At 39.7% G+C, this 22,769-nt stretch overlaps 1 protein-coding gene across 2 annotated transcripts in view; it reads right to left on the bottom strand.

Moving 5' to 3' along the window:
- Positions 1-406: 406 nt before the first annotated feature.
- The window catches only part of CDC42 (cell division cycle 42), a 38,875-nt gene continuing 16,512 nt past the window's right edge, over positions 407-22,769 (bottom strand). The window contains exons 2-6 of one of the 2 annotated variants that reach the window (XM_040979495.1): positions 16,632-16,786; positions 13,420-13,492; positions 7,554-7,663; positions 7,233-7,430; positions 407-1,886 (exon numbers count right to left, since the gene is read on the bottom strand). In XM_040979495.1, the coding sequence (XP_040835429.1) occupies positions 1,797-1,886; positions 7,233-7,430; positions 7,554-7,663; positions 13,420-13,492; positions 16,632-16,736 (576 nt within the window). In that variant the 5' untranslated portion in view covers positions 16,737-16,786 and the 3' untranslated portion in view covers positions 407-1,796. Of the gene's footprint in view, positions 3,328-7,232; positions 7,431-7,553; positions 7,664-13,419; positions 13,493-16,631; positions 16,787-22,769 lie in introns of both variants that reach the window. The other variant, XM_040979496.1, reaches the window with a different exon arrangement.

The following is a 22,769-nucleotide window of genomic DNA, read 5'->3' as shown; positions in this document are numbered from 1 at the left end:
ACTGCTTAAGTTGTATTTCAGTAGGTAGCCAAGTCTGGAGAGCCACTAAGGCAGAAGACTTTAGGGAAAGCATAGTACTTTTTCAACTAGCATAGTTTGGAGATGTATTCACATTTTCTTCCAACATGAGCAATAAGCCTCACTAACAATTATTGTAGATGCCAATTCTACAGTAAGAGTCTAAGGTGAAGGGTTTCTGAGCTGCCTGACAAACTTAGGGAAAAAGGCATAACCCTGAACTAAAGAGAGATCATTAACTCAAACTGAATGCCAAGAAATAAATGAATAAAGTTTAAAAATCGTGTCCCAAAATCTATCAGAAATTGATGACATGTTAAAAACCAAGATCCCACTCCTAAATACCTGAAAGAGACGAAGGGAAAATAACAACCCTCAGACTGGCTTGTGAAGGGTTTTGTTTGTTTAATACATCTGAAAAGAATGCATATACAAAGAATTGAGACATGAGAAAGCATTGGTTCAACACTAATGAATCTATAAGAATTAGGATTTGGGAAAGGTGATAAAGATTATCTAAACATTTTTAAAAATTCGAGACTGCAACCGAAATTAGCTGATAAAACCCCTATTAACACTTAGGAAGTCTTCTTAAGACTCTTTCCATGATTTTTATTAAACTAGAGAGCCTCAAGTGGCTTCTCTATCATTTCTCTTACACAAAACAAAAATAAGGGGATTCTCCTGACTGGTCCCCTTGTTGTTAAGTGTCTCCCCACCAAGTCCCATTCTCAGCTTCTTAATGAAGCAGGCCTGCACCCTCTTAACCTGAAAGAGGATGTGTATCAGTCCCCAGGGATCTGTCTGCTAGCACCACCCCTCATGTTTCCTCTACATACCAGGTCTTCCACTGGGTTCTAGGAACACCATAACACACTATGAGTTGAAAATCAATGCTAAGCATGTAAGACAATGACTGACAGGGAAAGAATATTTTAATTATGAACTCAATCCATTTGGTATATTTCAAAAGGTGCAATACTTTTCTTATCAGTGAAAGAAGTTAGAAATTAACTTTCAAAAAAAAAAAATCAGCAAATGGCAAACAAACTTCCTTGAAAGTCACAGTCACATACATAGTGCATCCTAGAACAGAGGAGGGGCAAGGCAGGTTCCAGCCACTTTCATCAAATACTGGTTCTACTCAAGGGTGGAGAGAAAAGGCAACTTTCAAAAAGGAGTATGTTATTAATGAGGCATTTACTGACTCCTTCCTAAGAGCACCGGGTGGGGACGTGTCTTCTACACTAGGTCTAGGAAGTGGAATGTGGAATCAATCCATCCTCCTCCCTTAAGGGCTGTCCTCTGGTTAATGAATTTAAAAAACAAGACTAAAAAACCCCACACACACTCTGCCCCCTCAAAAAAAAAAAAAAAAAAAAAAAACCTAAACAAAAACACTAGATGTCCCAGATTACGCTCCAGAGAGGAACTAGGGAGCAGCTCTAACAATTCAAGTTAGTCTGTTACAGAGTCATCACAAAGCATGCCTTGCTTTAAAAATAACAACAAAAAACACCTGGTTTTTGAAGAACAAAACATAAACTAGTATACTGATCACTTTCCTGACAATACACAATTACTCAAAATTAACTAGTACTGGAGGAGAAAGGGGGACCATACCTATAGACCTTGTCTCACACAAGTGCATGTGGGTAGGTGCAGGGCATTTGTCATTATTGCAAAAACGAATTTTAATTTTTAATCTTTAGTTTGATTTAAACATTGCTTTTAGTGCGACGCCGACCCCAGCTTGCAGAAAGGGCTCTGGAGAGTGTTCATAGCAGCACACACCTGCGGCTCTTCTTCGGTTCTGGAGGCTCCAGGGCAGCCAATATTGCTTCATCAAATACATTCTTTAGGCCTTTCTGAAAAGGGGTAGAAAGAGAAAATGGGCAGTCTGATTTTCAGTAAGATAAAGCTGGAGCTCAAACCTGAAACATTCAAATCCCCAGGAGTTGGCAAAAACAGAAAACATTAAAAACTCTGAACTTCCACCACCTCACTTCACCAAGTGCTGTCCAGGCAGTGCACTGACTCAGGAGCAGGGATTCATCAGACTGGGCCTCTGAGAAAGCTTTTTTGCAGAACATTGTATGTCAGAAGAAGCAAACAAGCATTAAGAGTCACTTGCTCATTAAACATGAGTTTTGCAATGGGCTGGTGAAACATTTTACTTAACAAGGAAAGCAGCTCCGCATTCAAATGAAACAGCTGGATATGCAACAGGACAGGGCAGCGACACCCTTATCATATGGAAGGCGCAGGCAAAGAGAGCACGCAATTATGGTAGCTGCAGATATTCCTTTTAAACCCCTTTCATCCCACCGGTCAGAGTCAAGGAGACTCAAGGAAGAAAGAATAGGGAGCAGACACACATATCAAATCAAAGCCAGTCAGTAACACAGCAATAAAGTTTCATCAGGCATTTATACAAACAATTGTATTTTTTTTTTTAATTTCAAAATTTGAAGTTAACCACAATTGTATGTTCCCCTCACAACAATAAAATCAGAGGCAGGAAAATATAAAGATGGCAGCTTTACATTTCAACATTAACAAATTTTAACTGTTAAAATGGATGCTATTTTTCAAAGATAATGTAACAAATGAATAAAGCAATAGCAGATACATCAATATCCTCCCCACCCCAGGCTGACAAATACTCCACCACAGCACAGACAGCCAAAGCAACGGGAACACAAAGTTTCACTGCACAAAAAAACAACAACAACAAAAAGCCAGGAATGAATCCTCCCTTCCCCAGTACACTCTACTAGCAGGTCACCCTTTTTCATTACGTTTGTCATGCAATTACATTTAACAATTGATCATAAGAGTAAAATGATGTTGTAATACTTTCTTTATCTAGAACTAAGATCTGGAAGTGTCAAAATTCTTATTTTCTCCAAGAGAACATTCTTAATGCCAGACCAAGTTCCCTTTTGCAACAGTAATCCAAACCAAAAGCTCTGAGCATCAGGCAACTCAAGCAGCAGAAAGTTAAACATAAGTTGAACTTGACTACTGATCACAAAAATATTCCGTAAGATACTGCATTCTTGATCAAAAACTAATACAGAGATTGATTGCTACAAGGTGGTGAGTAAAAAGACGCAGAGGCTTTCAAACAGGATGGTTTTATTCCTTTGTTTTTAAACGATCTTTCTACAATAGTGGGACAGAAAGCAGCAGCAAAGAGGGGAAGGAGAAAACAGTTTAGAATATACAGCACTTCCTTTTGGGTTGAGTTTCCGGAGGCTCGAGGGCAGCTAGGATAGCCTCATCAAACACATTCTTCAGACCTCTCTACAAGACAGAGGGGAAGAGAGAGAATAGCAGCCAGGTTAGAGGATTAGAAAGACTAGCAGATACAATAGCAGTCTGGATTAAATGAGCTGAATTCTCAAAAGCAATGAGCATTAAGAACAATAAAGGCCAGATTTCTGGATCTGAAACCCACTGTTGGGCAAGAAGATAATGCAAAAGAAACACCACCTCAGAAAAGGTTAGCCAAGCAGAAGGCAATTTTTATAGAAATGGCAATATTTTGACTGCTAAAATCATTGCACACTGGAATAGTAAACATTTTAAGAAAAAGCCAGGATAGCAAAAGCAGATACATAAGCACAAAAATGGGTATCCTGGCTAATTACATCTTGTGGATTCTCCCAGTATTCTACTTTTAATAATAGCATGTATTCTTTGGAAACAAATAGCTTTACATTTCAGGCTTATGTGAATTCAGCCCCTGAATAACTGAAGGACAGCAAAAGCAGACTAACAGGCATGCTACATGTTTCTAGGTTCAATGACATATTTGGAAGGGATTAGTCAGGATTTTGAAATAAATTGGTTTCTCAGAACAAAACAGTTTAGACATTTAGAAAGGGTGTTAACTGAGCAACAGTCCCAACTGGGAGGAGTTTAAAGAACAGACTCTAGAAACAGCACATGCTTCAGTTATTCAGAAATGTTACTATACAGGTAACCACCACCCAAGCCGTAAGAAAACCAAGAATGGGCTCCTAGAATGAGTTTTAGCAAGCAGTCCAATGCTTTAGGAGGTCTGCACGGCTATCACAGCATAAAGCATGGAGTGAAAACAAAGACTATTCTCAGATTTACAAGGATTAGGATGCAGAAATGCACTTACACCTCAGCCAGAAACTCCGTGACAGTGTGAACCAGCAGTGGTGGTACCGTGAGCTCAGGTCTATATACTCACCTAAACTCACCTAAATAGCTAAAGCCAAAGGTTTACTACTCGAAGCCATTTCGCACATTCTTTATGTAATGGTTGATCCCAGGTTAAAAAAAAAAAAAATGCCCCCAAAATCCCAGAACACACAATGTTAAGTGGCAATCCCAGCCTTTCCTAGGTGTTCCCATCCTCACCCTATTCCCAACCTTGGCACTGGAGGACCAGTACCCACACAATAGCAATCAACACTTAAAAGGAAGCTAAAGAAGTTCAAATATTTTTGTCTTTCTACATCATGCACAGAGTTGAAATGCCATAAAATCTTAGTTTCTTTCCAAATATTTCTATACATCTAGAAATAAACTTGACAATCAAATATAAAAGGAAGGAGTGAAATATATACTTTCTAATGTAGGAAGACCATTAGAAACTGGGGTATACTCCTTAATAAGAAAATCTTTCCTTTTTAATTGTGAACAAAAATCAACAAATACTCTATGTAACAAATCTCGTCTTTGCTTTACCTTTTACATAAACATTTTTAGAAGCTCCAACAAATAAAATCCAAACTCCCAAACACAACCAGACCCCATTTTCTGTCCACTCCTCTTCTGACCTCTTCAAACTTCAAAATCCAGGAAGAAAAACTATACCTGTTTAAATAAGACCTTCCTATTTCCTGCCAAATGATTCACTAAAGAAACCTGATCATACTATAGACCCCTTCAACGAAGCACACAACACCAAAGCAAGCCTCACTAGTGCCTCAAAATCAGGTCCCTGGGGCTTCCTAGTTCGCATTTCACCAAAGGCAACTGTATCCGGGGCAGGGCAGGGCAGCTCTGCAAACAGAACTAGCATCTAACCAAACACCCTGTTCGCCCCAATCCCCAACACACAAATATACAAAGACACAGTCTTCTAGGGATGGACTATCACAACATACAGAAGCACCAGTAAGTTATTAAATATCAATCAGTATGAGAACATGTAAAATTTTTCTAAAATTTTAAATAAACACTTTTACAATGACATTAAAATATCCAGAAAAACTGGGTTGGTGGGTTAGGGGAGGAAGCTTAGTGATTAAGGCACAACTCTGGACAGCTGTGTGCATACACGTGTCTGGGCCCAAATCCAATTCCAGCTTCCTGCTAATGCACACTCTAAGGCAATAGGTGATAACTGAGTCTCTGCCATTCACAAGAGAAGACCTGGATTCAGGTCCTGGCTGCAGCATGACCCAGTACCAGCTGTTACGCGCACTTGAGAAGTACTTCACAAAAATTAAAAGTTAGGTTTAATAATGGATTTAAATTATGTGGTATCAGGCTTTGAAATTATCCTGTAGTCCAACAAAGTATCAAAGTTCTATCTTTACAGGTGGTAGTCTGGAACAAGGAGTACCTGAGGGCCCAGCACGGTGGCTCAACAGGCTCATCTTTCACCTGCATCCTTTATGGATACTGATTCACACTCCAGCTGTTCTACTTCCCATCCAACTGTCTGCTTACGGTCTGGGAAAGCAGAGGAGGATGGCTTAAGTCCATGGGACGCTTCACTCAAGATAAGCTCCTGATTCCTAGCTTTCGATTGGCTCAAGCTCGGCCATTGTGGCCATTTGGGGAGTGAACCAATAGATACAAGATTTTTTTCTGTCTCTTCTTCTCTCTGTAAATATGCTTTTCAAACAAACAAACAAACAAAACAAAAACAACACCTGAGTTGCCTGTATTCCACATTACAGTGCCCGATTCAACTCCCAGTTGCATTTCTGATCCAACTTGCTATCATGCAGACCTTGGGCATGCAGCAGGTGACGGCTAAAGTACTTTGTCCCTGCCACACATGAGACCTACACTGAGTTCCCAGCTTCTAGGTTCAGCCTGGCTGAACTCCAGCTATGTAAGCATTTGGGGAAGCAAACAGCAGATAGAAGGTCTCTGCCTTTCAAATTTAAAAAAAAAAATTCTAAAAATGTCTTAAAGTTTTATCTTCAAATATCCAACCAAATGTTAAATCGGGGATTACTGAGTAACTCACCAGGCCATACAGAATAAATGTAATATTTAATTATACATGCTACTTATTTCAGCATACATATAATAAAGAACAATGTTTGAAAGACAGTAAAAATGAAGTTACTTTAAAAAGATCAACAAATGAACTTAATATACTTATTAAAAAAATCTCTCCTCCTTTTGCCCTGCCCAATTTTAATCAGGCATGCCTGCTTATTATTCAAACTTCAAAGCACCAGTACTGGTGCAGAGTACGTAACCTATGCTCAATTCTTCCACTAATTCTTTACTTTGTCCCACAACTCTACTCAAAGGAGGTAATCAGCAATACCATGAAAAAGGAGCAGTCAGCGTAATTCTCACCTTAAACAGCACTGCTCCCTACCCTTAGAATCTGAATTTCCTATCAACTAGATCATTCAAAACGGACACAAGGAAACAAAGGTCCACGTGAGGGAGCAATGCAGGAATAGACATTACATAGAGCACACCTAAGGAATATGAGAGAAATAACCAAGGCAGTCTACTCTGACATTGACTATGACTGTCAGTAAGGTTGTCCTGATTAAATTATCCCAGAAGCACTGTAGCGTCCACTGTTGGACTGCACAGAAACAATCAGGTACACAGAGATAAAAGGTCTGGGGGTGAGGCAGAGGCAGTCTCATGCCCATTCTCTCCTTAGTGTGTGCTTATCTGAACTTCTCTTTCAGGTCTCTGCCTTGCTTTTAACACAACCCTGACCACTACAAATCATTCAGTTCAATAGGGGAAGATATCACTAAGAGCTGTATAAGACTCCTAACGTTCTCCATAAATAAAGAGAGTTAAAGAATATACAGCAGGACGATGGTCACATTCTTCCTAGGTCATTTTGGGCATTGCTGACCACACTGGAAATAACTCATTAGAAATAAGTCCTGTATCTTAATACTCTAAAAAAAAAATACTCAACCATAAATAACCATGGGGTTTCCCACAGTTCTTACCTGTGTGAGCGCAGAACACTCCACATACTTGACAGCTTTCAGATCACGGGCCAGCTTTTCAGCAGTCTCTGGAGTGATAGGCTTCTGTTTGTTCTTGGCAAGTTTCTCGATGGTAGAGGGGTCATCTCTGAGATCAATTTGGGTCCCGACAAGCAAGAAAGGAGTCTTTGGACAATGGTGAGTTATCTCAGGAACCCACTAAAGAAAATGCATGTTAAAAAATACACCTTCATTAATCCACAAATCTAAAGCTATTGCTAACAAGTCAATAGAAATTCTGTGACAGCCTTTCTCAGCTAAGAGATTATCTGATCAACTTACCTTTTCTTTCACATTTTCAAATGAGGATGGAGAAACCACTGAAAAACAGACTAAAAATACATCTGTTTGTGGATAACTCAGTGGCCGTAATCTATCATAATCCTCTTGCCCTATAAAAAAGAAGTTGAAGAAGTCAGTAACTGCCTCTTGTTGCCCTCACAGTGTTAAAGTCACAAAGCCAAACAATCATTAGTTAATTGTTCAGGTATGCAACTTAACCACACTGATCATTAGCCTGAAAACAACTTACAAATAAAACATGTCTGTATAACATAGTATTTGGGAAACATCCTCAATTCAGTAATTCTTCTTTAATGTCAATAATTGATAGCAAAAATCAATCTGCTAGTCTATTATGTGCTTTTATTACCAGTGGCCTAACATCCAGTAGTGTCCTGACAATCATTCACAACAATACCCTGCTAAAAAAAAGTTAAAATTCAATTCCAGTCTGATCTGGTTAAGAAACAGAGAATCCATTGACAGGGAAATCTGCTATCAAAAGTAACTATACATTCTGACCACCAAAACAGGGTACATGTTTAGGTAATGTGATGTGTACATTCAAGATGAATATCTGATACAGATACAACCAAGTAGAAAAAAAAACCTGTCTAAGAACCAATTTTATACTAAAAAAACAAAAACAAAAACAAAACAAAAACATATACTTAGGAATTAACCAAAGAGATGAAAAACATCCTACAGATTCAATGCAATCCCTACGAAAGCCCTATTTTTTAATGTTTTGTTTTGTTTCTTGCAGACACCAAAGCATTTATCTTAAAATTCACATGGAATCTCTAGAGATCCCAAGCAGTCAAAACAATCTGTTTTTTTGTTTTGTTCGTTTTTTTAAAGGTTTACACAGGGCAGGTCTCGTGGTGTAGTTCATAAAGCTGCCACCTCCAATGCCGGCAACCCTGAATGGATGCTGGTTCACATCCAAGCCACCCTACCTCAGATGGAGCACCCTACTAACACACCTGGGAAGGTGACAGAAAATGACCCAAGTCCTTGCATCCTTGCACCCACATGGGAAATCCAAATGAAACTCCTAGCTACTACCTTCAGTCTGGCCCAGCTCTGGCCATTGAGGCAACTTGGGGAGTGAACGGGTGGAGAGAAGATCTAGCTTTTTTATTGCAGTTTTTTTTTAAGATTTACTTATCTTTATTTGAAAGTCAGATTTGCATAGAGAAGGAGAGACAGTGACAGAGATCTTCCATCCATTGGTTCTCTCTGCAAACAGATACAATGACCAGAGCTGAGCTGATCCTAAGCTAGAAGCATCTCTTCAGTCTTCCACGTGGCTTCAGGAGCCTAACCATTTGGGTATCCTCCTCTGCTTTCCCATCCAGGAGATAATCAGGCAGTTGGATGGGAAATGGAGCGGTCAGCACATGAATCAGTGCCCATGAGGAATACTATGCAGTTAGAGAATTAACCTGAAATGCTGGCCCCTGTCATTGTCTTTCAAATAAATAAAATAAATCATAAAAGATTTATGGGACCTTGCACGGTGACCAGTGATTAAATCCTCACCTTGCATGGACTAGGATCTCATATAGGTACCAATCTGCACCCTGGCTGCTCCACTCCCCACCCAGCTCCTTCTTTGTGGCCTGGAAAAAACAGTGGAGGATGGCACAAAGCCATGGGATCCTGCACCCGCATGGCAGATGTGGAAGAAGCTCCTCACTTTGCACTGGTTCAGTTCTAGCCATCTGTGCCCACTTGTGGAGTGAACCAACAGACTAAAGGCCTTTCTCTTCTTGTCTCTGTAAATCTGCCTTTCCAAAAAATAAATCTTAAAAAAAGTTTATCTGAAAAACAAAGTGAGTGGTAGACAGAGAGATCTTCTGATCCACTGGTTCATTCCACAGATGCACACAGCAGGTAGGCCTAGGCCAGGCTAAGTTCAGCAACTCCACCAGGGTCGCCTATGTGGCTGACAGGAACTCAAGCACCTGGGCCATCATCTGCTGCATTCCAGGTGCATTAGCAGGGAGATGGACTGCAAATGCAACAGCCAAGCTTCAAGCCAGCATTTAGACAGAATGCAGACATCATAACACCTGCCCAGTCAAAACAAATTTGAAAAACAAAACAAAAAAACCCAGGACTCCTACTTCATGATTTCAATGATTTCACGATTTGACCCACAGCAGTCAAAACTGTGGTACTGGCACAAGGCAGACATACAAGCATATAAACTTCCAAAAGTCTGTGAGTAAAACAGAATTAAAAGTTTATTTTAACACAAAAAAAAATTAAATTTACATACTTCTTCATAACATATTTTCTGTAAGATGCTTGAAGTTCATGAAACTTCTTGGGCTGGATGGTCCAAAAGACCACAGAAATAGAGAATTCAGAAACAAACCCTCAATATATCACCAGACTGGGCCTGGCAAGATAGCCTAATGCGTGAGTTCTCGCTCTGCAAGCACCAGCATTCTATATGGACACCAGTTAGTGTCCCGGCTGCTCCACTTCCCATCCAGCTCCCTGCTTGTGGCCTGGGAAAGCAACCAAGGATGGCCCAAAGCCTTGGGACCCTGCACCTGCGTGGGAGACGTGGAAGGAGCTCCTGGCTCCTGGCTTCATATCAGCTTACCTCTGGCCAGTACAGTCACTTGGGGAGTAAATCAGCAGATGGAAGATCTTTCTCTGTCTCTCCTTCACTGTGTAAATCTGCATTACAATAATGCTTAATAAAAAGCTCTCCGAAAAATATAGGGGAAAATATAGGGCAAAACTTCACATCACTGAACTCAACAGTGATCTGTTTTCGGCACTAGACCAAAGCAAAGGCAGCCAAGCAAACAACAAACAGCTTGAACATCACAAAATTAGCACGTGCATGCATCAAGTGGATCAACAGTTAACAAGGTAGTGTGATCTGCCTATCAAATATCCAATCTGATCTACAGAGAACTCTTACAACTTAACCAAGCAGTAAGCAATGTAGCCCAGCAAGTTGTCTTTAAATAAAAGAACTGTAAAGGAACAACAAAAACAAAATCCAATTTGAAAATGAGTAAAGGACCTATTGTTTCTCCAAAGCTGATACATATTTTCATTTTTAGGTTTTTCTTTTTTGTTTCAGTTAACATATAAACAATGTGACAATATTCACCATCACTAATCAGTAGCAAACTACAAGTCAAAGTTCCCCTGAGATCTCATCTTACACTTGTCAAATGCCTACACTCACAGGACAGAAGACAATGAGGTTGGCAAGCATGTGGAGAGATCACGCTCTTGCACATTGCTAATGGGAATGTAAAATGGCACAGCCACTTTGGAAAGCAGTGTGAAAGGACCTCAAAAACATAAATAGAACTTTCGCATGATTAGCAGTTCCACTAATATGGGTGCTTAAAACTGGAACAGTCATCTACCAATCTGTAAGTAAACAATGACAAATAAAGTATATTTAGCAATAAAATGAAATCATCAAAAGACTGATGGCAGCAATATGCTAAAGTAATCAAACACAAAACCCTGCATTTTGTATGATTCTATTTATATGAAATCTTAGGAAAGTGAAATTGCAGACATCTATAAATCAGATTTTTGGTTTCCTGGAGTCCGAGCAAGAGGGGACTGACGGTGAAAGTAGACAAAGGAATTTACAGTGGCACAAATGTTCCACACAAGCAGCACTGGCTATTTATGGCAGAAATAAGCAAACTGTATTGAAACTGAATACGTAAAATGAGTACTTTTTTAACCCAGTGTGATGGCTCAGCTGACTAATCCTCCACCTCCAAATGCCAAGATCCTTAATTACTTAGATCCTAAATCTTTAGTTACTGATTAAAAACAAAGGTTTACCCAAAAATACACTCTACAATTTGAAAATAAAATTTTAAATTGAACCTCCCATGTCAGCCCTGGTAGTATGGTAAAATTCCTTCAGCAGACCTTCTGGAAGCTCAAATCCCACAGTACTTGAAGGGTAAGGATCCACTACACTCAGGGAAAGTGGGTTATCACAAGTAAGCTGCAATAGAGGACAAACTAATCTAATTTTCCAGAAAATGGTTCAGGCCACAAAGATTGTACTGAGGCTTCAAAGCATGGAGCCCAACTGTAGAACTGAGAGAACACTGGCTATTAAAAGATGTAAACATTTTGAACTGGGAGGCAGTGAGAGAAGAAATGGCCAAAAACCCCAGTTCTAAGCTTCACCTTTTGTCATATTATGAAATTAATAAAATCCTGAGGTTAAGATTAATAAATTGCTTTATTGATTTTCAACCATAAGTAGTCATAAATTTTTATTTTTTTACATTGTCAGTTTCTTTTTAACTTTTATTTTCTTTCTAATATTGTTTACATAATTGAGAGGGATGCATATCCATATAGGCCACTGATGAGAGTGGGGAGGGTTAGATATGGAGGAAAGTAGGTATGACCAATATTTTGACTTCTTTCCTGTGTTGATAAAGGACATTTTTTCTACACATAGAGTATTTTGCAGGGTACCCAGAAACTCAGTAAGGAAAAATCCCTCTCTTACAAGAACATGACTCAAAATTTTATTTCTTTTAATATAACATTTTTAAATGAGTGTATAGGAAACATGAGTCTTCAATATCTCCATTCACTCCTAAATATCCCCCTTTTTTAAAAGACCAGTTTCCTAAACATGCCTAAGGTTGCAAGCTCATAAATCACTCTGCAATCTGAAGGTTTAGTTTAATGTATGTGTTTGCATAATACACTTTTAGTTGGCATATTATCATAGATAGGTGCCTTGTTATTTTACATATATCTGAAAATACTGTAAGGGTGAATCAGATTCTAGATCATAATTTGCTGTCAACTATCCATATTATAAGAACAAATTCCTGGGGCTGGTGTTATAGCCCAGAAAGAAAAGCCACCACCACAGTGCTGGCATACCACATGGATGCTGATTATCATCCCAGCTACTCCACTTCCCATTCAGGACCCTGCTAATGGCCTGGAAAGATCAGTGCAAGTGCTTCAGCCCCTATTACTCGGACTTGGAATAAGCTCCTGGCTCCCTGCTGGCCAGCTACAGAGTGAACCAGTAGATGGAGATCTGTTTTTCCTTCTCTCTCTGTAACTCTTAACAAATATATAAACAAACAAATCATTAAAATGTAATAATTAGGGGCCACAACTGTGGCACAGCAAGCTAAGCCTCCAACTAGGGCATTGGCATCCCCTATGGGTGCCAGTTCATGTCCTGGCTGCTCCACTTCCTATCCAGCTCCCTCCTAATGATCTGGAAAAGCATAAGAGAATGGCTCAAGTCTTGGGTTCCTGCAACCACAAGGAAGACCCAGACGAAACTCCTGGCTGCTGGCTCCAGACTGGCTCATCTTTGACAACTGCGGTCATTTGGAGGAGTGAACCAGTGAACGGAAGATTCTCTCTCTGTGTTCCTCCTGCTATCTGTAACTCTTTCAAACAAATAAGAATATAAAAAATTTAAAAATAAACATTTTAAAAATTGTTTAAAAACTTTAATAAACATTTAAAAAATTACTTTAATTACCTAATTTCTTAGTGTTCGTATTAGTCTTTCCTCAACTGCTAACCTAGTTCCCAGCTCGCTGCAAGGTGTACATATCAGGATTTCAGTACAAAGACAAACTTTTCTAATGTACATCACTCACACCATTGTACCTTGTATCATCCTCCAGACTTCTCCTATCAGCCATCCCAATCCTGATACTGCTCCCTGATCAAACATCAGACATGAGCAACTCTGCTTAAAGTGGCCAGTCAATATGCTAATTTCCTAAAATGTCCAAAAAGGACAGACAACCAATGACTGTTACAGTTCTATATCAAAATATCATAAAAGTTATTAAATTTGCACCTGCAGTATCAAAAAGTCCAAGAGTATATGGCTCTCCACCAATCATAACTGTGACTGCATAGTTGTCAAAAACCTAAAAACAAAAAAGAAATACAACAGTGTTAGCATACAAGGGGAGGGTCAAAATGGAACAGGATAACTTTTAAGCTAAAAGAAAAGCTTAGCTTCATTTCTGAGATTGAGTCTTCCCTTAGTCCATGTTCCTTGTGTAACTAACCTTGCCAAATAAGCTCTTGCAAGAGCTAAACAGTTTCTAGAACAGTGACAGAGGATGTGTCCTGGGACTCCTGCATTCTTCCAGCAGGAAGGACACAAAGACTGAAAGGTGCCACAGCAACTACATAAAATGATCCTTTCTCAGTTTGAAACTTTGGGGATAGCAGGTCTACTTCAAAGTTCAAGATGATTTCAGCAACTATCTCTGCTTAGGCCATTTAGCTTTAGTCTACAACTAAAATCCCCTAGACATGTGACCACCTCCTCTCCAGATAACAATCTTGCTGCAAACAAGCTCATGTGGGAGAACTCAAAGTTCCCTCAAAATACTCAAGGAAGTGTCCAAGGGGAAGGCTGCTAGATTGTTTGCTGGGGGCTTCACAAATAAAATGCATGCTATTGGACACAAATCACATGACCTAAGCTATCGTTTCTGGTTACATGCTTCATTTGTCCTTTAGAAAGCTCTGCAATACACTAATACTGCACTAAGTTTAAGATAATGAGAGCTGATGGTGCCAATGGGAAAACACCCAACACTAATTTATGGGCTCCTTAAAAATTTTAACTTAAATTGTATTTTCATTTACAAATATAGCTACTTAGAACCAAATTTTTAAATTTCAAATTAAGAGACCGAGATTCCTGCCCAGAGGGCTAAGCCACTGCCTACAACCTTAATATCTCAAATGAGCAACAGTTTAAATCCCAGCTGCCTGACTTGGGATCCAGCTCCATGCTCAGGTGCCTGGGAAAGCAGCGCAAGACGATCCGAGTGTTTGGATCCCTGCACCCACTTGAGAGACCTGAATGAATTTCCAGGCTCAATCCAGCTGTTTACGAAGTAAAGCAGATGAAAGATCTGTCTCTCCCAACCCTCTGCAAACTCAGGCTTTCAAATAAATAAATCATAAAAAAACTTAAAAAGAAAATTTAAGTTAATTAAAAAATTTTAAATGGATGTCATATATTGAGCAAGCCTGCTTAACCTTTTCAACTCTGTACTTTTTCTGGATCTTTTGCTAGTTGTTCAGTAGACTGATTAAAGGTGAAAGAGAACACAAGGACAAGAAGGAGCCGGTAAAGCAGCCAGCTCGAGAGCAGGAAAAAAGAAACAGAAGCTAGAGAGGTTATCTCATTAAGTCACACTTAAGATACACTAATAGCCCTTCTTTAATGGGCTGGACTACGAATCAGAAATGCTAAAGACTCGCTCTCCTCCCTAAACTGGGCTCAGCTTCCTCACCAAGAAGAGATGGGTAAGATGGAATGTACGTAGAATCCCTTCCAACTCTTAATTTGTCTAAAAGTGGCAGATCTCAGTTCAAAGATGGTTACAAACATTTTATACCACATTTTCCTAACAATTTAAACTAATAATGAGGATATTCTTTATGCCTCATGGTCACTGACTTACCTAAACAAGCCCAGTTTAAATTTCATTCCTCTTGTACTCTTCCTCCAACCATACCCTCTTATGGAAATCCACATATAAACACAAATATGAAACAGCACCCACAAATCCATCTTAAATATAGCACCAAATAATCTAAATTATAAAACAGACTGAAAAATATTTACAAGTAAATAACTTTTAACAGAAATGCAAAATCCAGACAGTTGTCCTTATTTGAATGAGATCCATACATTTCTGGAAGTCCCTTTCAATCTCAACATATGACCTTTGAGTCTAAATATACTTTAAAATTCTCTTCCACAAAGAAACGTTGTTTCCTTTGTCCCTATTTCCTTGGCCTAACTCAATTATTGCCTATTCTGGGACATCATAGAGCCTTTCAATGCCAATAAAACACAATGTAAAGGTTTAAGCCTGTAGCCCCCTTCCTAACAAGCATCCTAACCCCAAGTATCCATTTGTTTTGTTTTCACTCTCAAACAACATTAATTTCAAGACATTTAAAATACCTCAACCTGGGCCTGGCGGCGTGGCCTAGCGGCTAAAGTCCTCACCTTGAGCATGCCTGCACCCATATGGGCGCCACTTCTAATCCCAGCAGCTCCACTTCCCATCCAGCTCCTTGCTTCTGGCCTGGAAAAGCAGTCAAGGACGGCCCAAAACCTTGGGACCCTGCACCCATGTGGGAAACCCAGAAGAGGTTCCTGGTTCCCAGCTTCGGATCGGCGCAGCACCGGCCGTTGCGCTCACTTGGTGAAGCATCGGATGGAAGATATTCCACTCTGTCTCTCCTCCTCTCTGTATATCTGACTTTGTCATAAAAATAAATAAATAAAAACCTCAACCTAGCAGATGTGGTTGCTTTGACAGGTCAACCCCACCTGCCCCCCCTCACTCAATTGTCAAGTATGTTTAACATAATTACACCACTGAGTTGGCAAAGCAACTAGGGACAAACATTGGATTCTCAAAGATGCTCATTCACAAATGGGTATTAACTCTAAATAACTCCTTATCACTTCATTTTTTTTCCACTATTTCCACCTTTCCTCTATGCTTTTAAGGAGTTGATAACAAAGCATTTGTTGGAGAAGATCCTAAGTTTTCTGTTGGAGTTCTCACAACAAAGCAAAACTGTCCCTAGAAACCAGCTGAGTGCTCCACTACTACTAAAAGAACAGCTCTACAAAAAAAGAGTCTATTGTGTTTGAGATTGTAAGACCCCAAATAGCAACCCAGGAAACCTTCAAGTGCTGATTTGGCCAAGACATTAAAAAAAAAAAAAGTCACCTTATTCCAAGATATACAACTACAACACAGGTCTCTAAACTGAATCTTTACAATCTTGTTTATGGAATGTGCCTCCAGCACATCCTGCTATTACTCCTTCTGGACTTTCACTGATTTCTTTGAGCTGATTTTACAGTATATGTAATTTACTCATGAGAAATTCTCTAAAGACAGGACAACAGAAAAAACAGGTAGAAAACAGAAAAATTTCAGTACAAAAAGAAAATATTATCAAAAAGTTAACACATCAGAATACATTTCATTAAAAGATGGAAGCCTTTATACTTACAGTCGGTACATATTCTGATGGAAATTTATTTGTTGTGTAGGAAATCAGGAGACATGTTTTACCAACAGCACCATCGCCCACAACAACACACTTAATTGTCTGCATTGCTGAAATAGTTTTGTATCCACTTTAAGTATCTCAAATTTGATGTTGACCTAGAAAAAGATTTAAAATATTTCATTTATTTACACTCATATATTTTTCCCTCAAATGGCAAAAGTTCATTTACACAAGGACAAAAGCATCCGAACTACTTATGACTGCATGACTCTAAAAAGAGAAACCGTGACTTATTCAAAGTCACGGTAACAAGAGTCTACTTCCTAATTTTCTGATCTTGGGTTGTTCATTCTTTTTTTCCAAGAGGCAGAAGACAGTTTCTATCAATCACCAACTCCCTGGATGTATGCAACATCCAGGGCTGCAGCCGGGCCAGTCGAAAGTTGTGAGCCAGGAACCCAAGCACATGAGCCACCACCTGCCCCCTCCCAATATGCACACCAGCCGGAAGCTCAAACAAGGATCAGAGCCAGGGCTCAAAGCAGGCACTCCACCACAGCAATGCTGGCCCAGGGGGTTTCATTACTATTTCAATATCAGGTAGAGTGCAAAGCCTACGTTTGTTTTATTTTTATTTTTCATGGTACAGTTCCTTAAGCACAGGATTTTCCTCCATCCCCAGTTCCCCCCATATTATTACAATTGAATAGTTCTTCACAACAGTTACAAGTCCAACATTGTGTGGTCTAGTGCATCATGGCATTGTAGGTATAGATAATGGTACAAAGTTTAGTGTACGTACTACTGTGGAGGTATGTTTAAGTTTCATTGGGAGTCATCCCTTTATTCAGGAGTATAGACGCAAACTGCAGCCTATCTTTACTTCTCAGCATGCCTGTCTCTACACATGTTTACCTTTGTAGCTATTGATCTTACATTTTACATGGAGATTATATCAGAGAGAACCTGTATTTGTCCTTTTGCAATTGGCTTATTTCACTGAACTTAGTGGTCTCCAGCGTGAACTCTTTTGTTGCAAATGGTAGAATTTTTTAACGGCAAACTAGTATTCCACAGAGCAGATGCACCAGTTTCTTTATCCATTCTTTTGACATGCATCTCAAAGCCTACATCTGTTTAATGATGAAATCAAATTGCTCTAAATCATGTTGGCTTAGTTTTCTTAAGGGTTATTCCTCCTCACCCCACCCCCTTTTCCTTCTCTTTTGTGAAAGGCAGAATGACAGTGGGAGAGACAGACTTCCACCTACTGGTCTGGGATGTGAACTAAACTACTATACAAAGGTCACCTGATGAAGTCAGGAACCAAATTCCATCCCCAGTCTCTATATGGGTGGCAGGGGTACAGGCACTTGGGTCATCTTCTGCTAACTACCCAGGTACATCAGCATTAGAAGATGGACTGGAATCAGAGCAGCCAGCCTGGAAATGCACACTGCAAACACAAGCAGCTTAACCTGCTACACACCCGCCCTTAGCTCATTCACAGACTTCATTACCCTGGCTTCTCTTACTGTGTTCCTCCCTTCTGAGAAGCTAGCACTTACAAACTCATATAAAATACTTTCTTCATTCAAATACTTCAAAATTATTTTGGAATGGGATGCTTATCAAGCTTGATTTATAATTACTATCAGATTTACTTTTCCCCACAGCCCATGTATACCTAGGTTTTAAGGAAAAGCCCTATTTTAATTATCAACTTGAACAGGCTATAATTTCTTTTCAGCTAAGCAGCCACCTGGTAAAAACACGGGACCACCTGGGCCCAGTACAGTAGTCTAGTGGCTAAAATCCCCGCCTTGCATGCCCTGGCCAGGATCCCATATAAGCACTGATTCAAATCCCAGCAGCTACTCCATTTTCCTTACAGCTCCCTATCTGTGGCCAGGAAAAGCAGTCAAGGAAGGCCCAAAGCCTTGGGACCCTGCACCTGCGTGGGAGACCTGAAAGAAGCTCCTGGCTCCTGATCAGCTCAGCTCTGGCCACTGCAGCCACTTGGGGAGTGAACCAACAGATGGAAAACCCTGATCTCTGTCTCTCCCTCTCTCTGTAAATCTGACTTTACAACTAAAAACACAAACAAAATCTTTATAAGCGTATATGTAATACATACGGGACACCTGACTGAGCTGGATGCCATGCCTGTGAATTCCTACAGCACCTCTTACAACATGAGCTATAAATACCCGCTAATATCTCTGTATATAAGCCTCCACCATTTCACACATCATTGTTTCAATACTTCTTAGCACTCAGCTCAGAGACTGAGCTATTGAATGAATGAAAAAAATTTACACATCGAAACATGAAACTACAACAGACATGAGTAATCTATACAAAATATATTCTCCCATTTCTTATCAAAACTGTATTATCTTTATTCAATTTTGTTTCATTCTCCTTCTCTTTTCCTTATTATGCACTAGAGAATTACTTTACTAATACAATATTAGAGGCTAAAGATCCTGATCCCTAAACTGAACTACTGGCTCACTCACCTTTCTCAAATATTCTGGAATAAATGATGCAAATACATTACACGTACTGAAACATTTCATCCTTACAACTACTGAAGGAGATATGTACTGATTATGCCTGGTTTTTTTTTTTTTTGAGTAACAAAGTGAGCCTCACTGATGTCAAGTAACTAGGTCAAGGTTACCCAGCCAGTAAATGATCAAAGTGGAATTTAAATTTAAGTAATCTGATGCTCAAGTTTCTATTGTTTTTTTTTTTAAGAGGCCTTCCCACTTGCTTGGACTGTCATTGGTCTTAAATTTCTATTCTTTTTTAAAAGATTTATTTATTTTTATTACAAAGTCAGCTATACAGAAAGATCTTTCATCTGATGATTCACTCCCCAAGTGATCCCAAAGCCAGTGCTGTGCCGATCCGAAGCCAGGAGCCAGGAGTCTCTTCCTCCAGGTCTCCCATGCGGGTGCAGCGTCCCAAAGCTTTGGGCCATCCTCAAATGATTTCCCAGGCCACAAGCAGGGAGCTGGATGCAAAGCATGACTGTTGGGATTAGAACCAGCACCTATATAGGATCCCAGCTCGTTCAAGGTGAGGATTTTAGCCACGAGGCCACTGTACTCGACCCTCAAGTCTCTATTCTTAAATATTACATTATACATCTTCTCTTGAGCCATGACATTAATAAATACAAACAGTGTAAAAGGAGTAGGACAGCATATATGTATGCAATGAGGAAGGCAAAAATAAAGAGGAAGAAAGAAAGTTCATAGTCACTTCCTATTTGTTCATTCTGCAGACTACCACTAAAGTTCAAGACAGGGAGGCTAGGCAAGACAGCTTCAGTCAACACAGACTTTGCAGTCTTCCTCTTTTTTCTTCTTCTTCTTTTTTTTTTTTTTTGAAAAGATTTACTTAATTTTACTGTAAAGGCAGATTTACAGAGAGAAGGATAGACAAAGATCTTTCATCAGCTATTCACTCCCCTCTCACCACCTGCATCCCAAATTGGGGGAAATCAGGTTTTGAATACCTGCTGTTCTGCTTCCTATCCGGCTTCCTGTAATAATGTTTCTGGCAGACAGAGAAGGGAGAGCCAAGTACCATCCATGTGTCTCAGCCGTCATCATCAAGGCCACGTGGGAAGTAAACTAAAAAGTAGATATAAGATGTTTCTCAACCTCCAGCCCCAAGTCCCTTCCTTCCCTCTCCTCTCCTTCTGTCACTCTTTCAGATAAATAAGCAAATCTTTAAAAATAATAAAATTCAAAGTAGAGGTGAGCATCTGGCTTAGCAGTTAAGTGCCACTTGCCTGGCCTAGAAGCTGACTGGCCAATTAAGACACCTATGCGCCCTTTCTGAGCCCCGAGTTTAGTGCCTGCCTTTAATTCCTGACTACAGCTTCCTGCTGATGCAGGTCTGGAAAGCAGTAGAGATGGCTCAAGTAACTGGGCTCCTGCCACTGAGATGGGAGACAACGGCTGAATTTCTGACTCCCACCTTCCATCTTGGCCCAGCCTCAGGAACCTCAGGCAAATGAGCAGTCAACCACCGAATGTGGGCTCTCTCCCACTTTGCCTCTCTGCCTTTCAAATGTTTTTTCTAAATAAAGTTGAGTTCTGAAAAATAATTCTACTAAACCATAATTATGAAGTAAGATCAGGTTACTTCCACCTTCCTTTCCAGTATCTGTCCCTCTAACCAACAGCAAAATCAATGAGGATCTCCCACATTCTTAACACTCCAGGGGTTCAAGTACTTCAGATAACCTTAAAGCTAGGGCTCCTGAGATTTTGTAGAATTCATGAGCTCTAAAGCCTGTTAATAAAAAGCCTAACCTTTATTATCATTATTACTGGCTGGCTGCCACCCAAACTCATTACAATCTCTAGGAAAAAAATGTGGATGGAGGAAGGCAAGGCAGAGCCACAGATGCCCCACGTTCCCATACCTCATACTGCATTCTAGGTGCAAGAGACCTATAATACAGGGAATAATTTGAAATGAAGTCTTTGCTAATATGTATGCTGTGTCAAATACATTACTTTTCCAATCACATTATTGTGCACTTTATAAAACTACATTAAATATTAAAAGCAGCACAGGAATTGAGGTGCAGTGGGTAAAATTACCATTTGTAATGTTTGCACCTCATTATCACAGAAAGGGTCCAAGCATCAAACTGCTCCACTTTCAATCCAGCTAACATACCAGAGAAGGTAGTAGAAGATGCTTCAAGTACTTGGGCCTAGGCACAAACACATGGAAGGCCCAGGTAGTTTCTGGCCCAGACCCAACTGTTCTCTTGCAGCTATTAGGGAAGTCAATCAGTGAATGGAAGATTTCTCTCTCCAACTCTCTTATCTCCTTCTCTCCCTTTAATGTTCTGCCTTGTAATTTTTTTTTTAAATCATTAGCAATAAACAGTGTGAATCAAGTCAGTTCTTGGTAACCCACTTGGTCTCTATTCCCTGTTCTAACACAGAATTCATCAACATTTTGTGAGTGATAAGTTTTTTTTTTTATTATTATTCACAAAATCACAACTGGATTTATACTAGTAAAACAACTTTGGGAGAGGCCAAGTGATTACATGACTCCCAGCACTCAGGGAAGGAAAACGGGCTAAAGTTTTATATGAATAAGACGATGTGGAGTTTCCAGTTGGTAAGCATACTGCAGTGCTAGGAAGTGAAGCTCAGAGAGAGCAAGGAGCACCGCAGGCCTGTGTTGTGTAGCTCTTTGGGAAAAAAAAAAAAAAAAAAGAACTGAACTGACCAAAGTGGTGTCAAAAAGATACCAGATTCACAATGCAAACTATAATATATAAAAGTAAAGCCACTTTCAACTGAAATAAATACCCTCCCCCAGGTAATCCAGGCTTCTGCTAAAAAAGAAGAGCCCTTAGAACCATAAGAGGATCCAGTTTCACAACAGAGAGATTAGGCAGCTTGTCTACAATCAGAACAATTGTTCTTTCCCTACAAATGTCCTCACTTCAGCAGGGATGAGGAACCTTTCATCTGCCAAGGGCCATTTTAAGTCCTGCCCGCACCTGTCCTCGCAGAGACAGACCAAGTGACACCTCAGGCCTTCTCCAGCCTGCGTGCTGCTCCAGAGAACACAGTTATTTAGCCTTCTGCCATGAAGTTATAGTAGTGTAAAATAAGAGGGGAAAGACAGACATGTGCCCCTGGGACTGAGGAACCAAAAGTACTTACACCACAAAGGTGTTTCCACATTATACATTTGTGCAGACACCATAACAGTGTCTTTGTCAGAACAGGAATGTAAAAGGCATCCAGCTGACCTTTTATAGTCTATTACTTAGAAGGCTCTATCCAAAAATCCTACTGCTGCTCCACTACAGGCAACTATGTCTCCCCCAAATATCTTAAAGAGGTATATGACACCCTAAATGTTTAGTCTCAAGAAAAACCCAAAGGAATTTAACTGGATAAGTTTGTACAACATTATTCAACAGAACTAAAACAAATGAAAATTGCTTTTCCTTCTTTTAATGAATGGAAATGCTCTGTTCTTAATAAACTTAATTCTCGTAATAACTTAACCCTATTATTTCATAAATTTAAAAATTCTGACCAAAACAAAAGCCAACAATCAGTGCTAACACACCCAGAC

The sequence above is a fragment of the Ochotona curzoniae genome, unplaced genomic scaffold, assembly GCF_017591425.1.
Source record: "Ochotona curzoniae isolate NIBS_2020 unplaced genomic scaffold, NIBS_Ocur_1.0 contig_3255, whole genome shotgun sequence".
In the NCBI taxonomy this organism is placed as follows: Eukaryota; Metazoa; Chordata; class Mammalia; order Lagomorpha; family Ochotonidae; genus Ochotona; species Ochotona curzoniae.
This window is presented reverse-complemented; position numbering and strand designations above follow the sequence as displayed.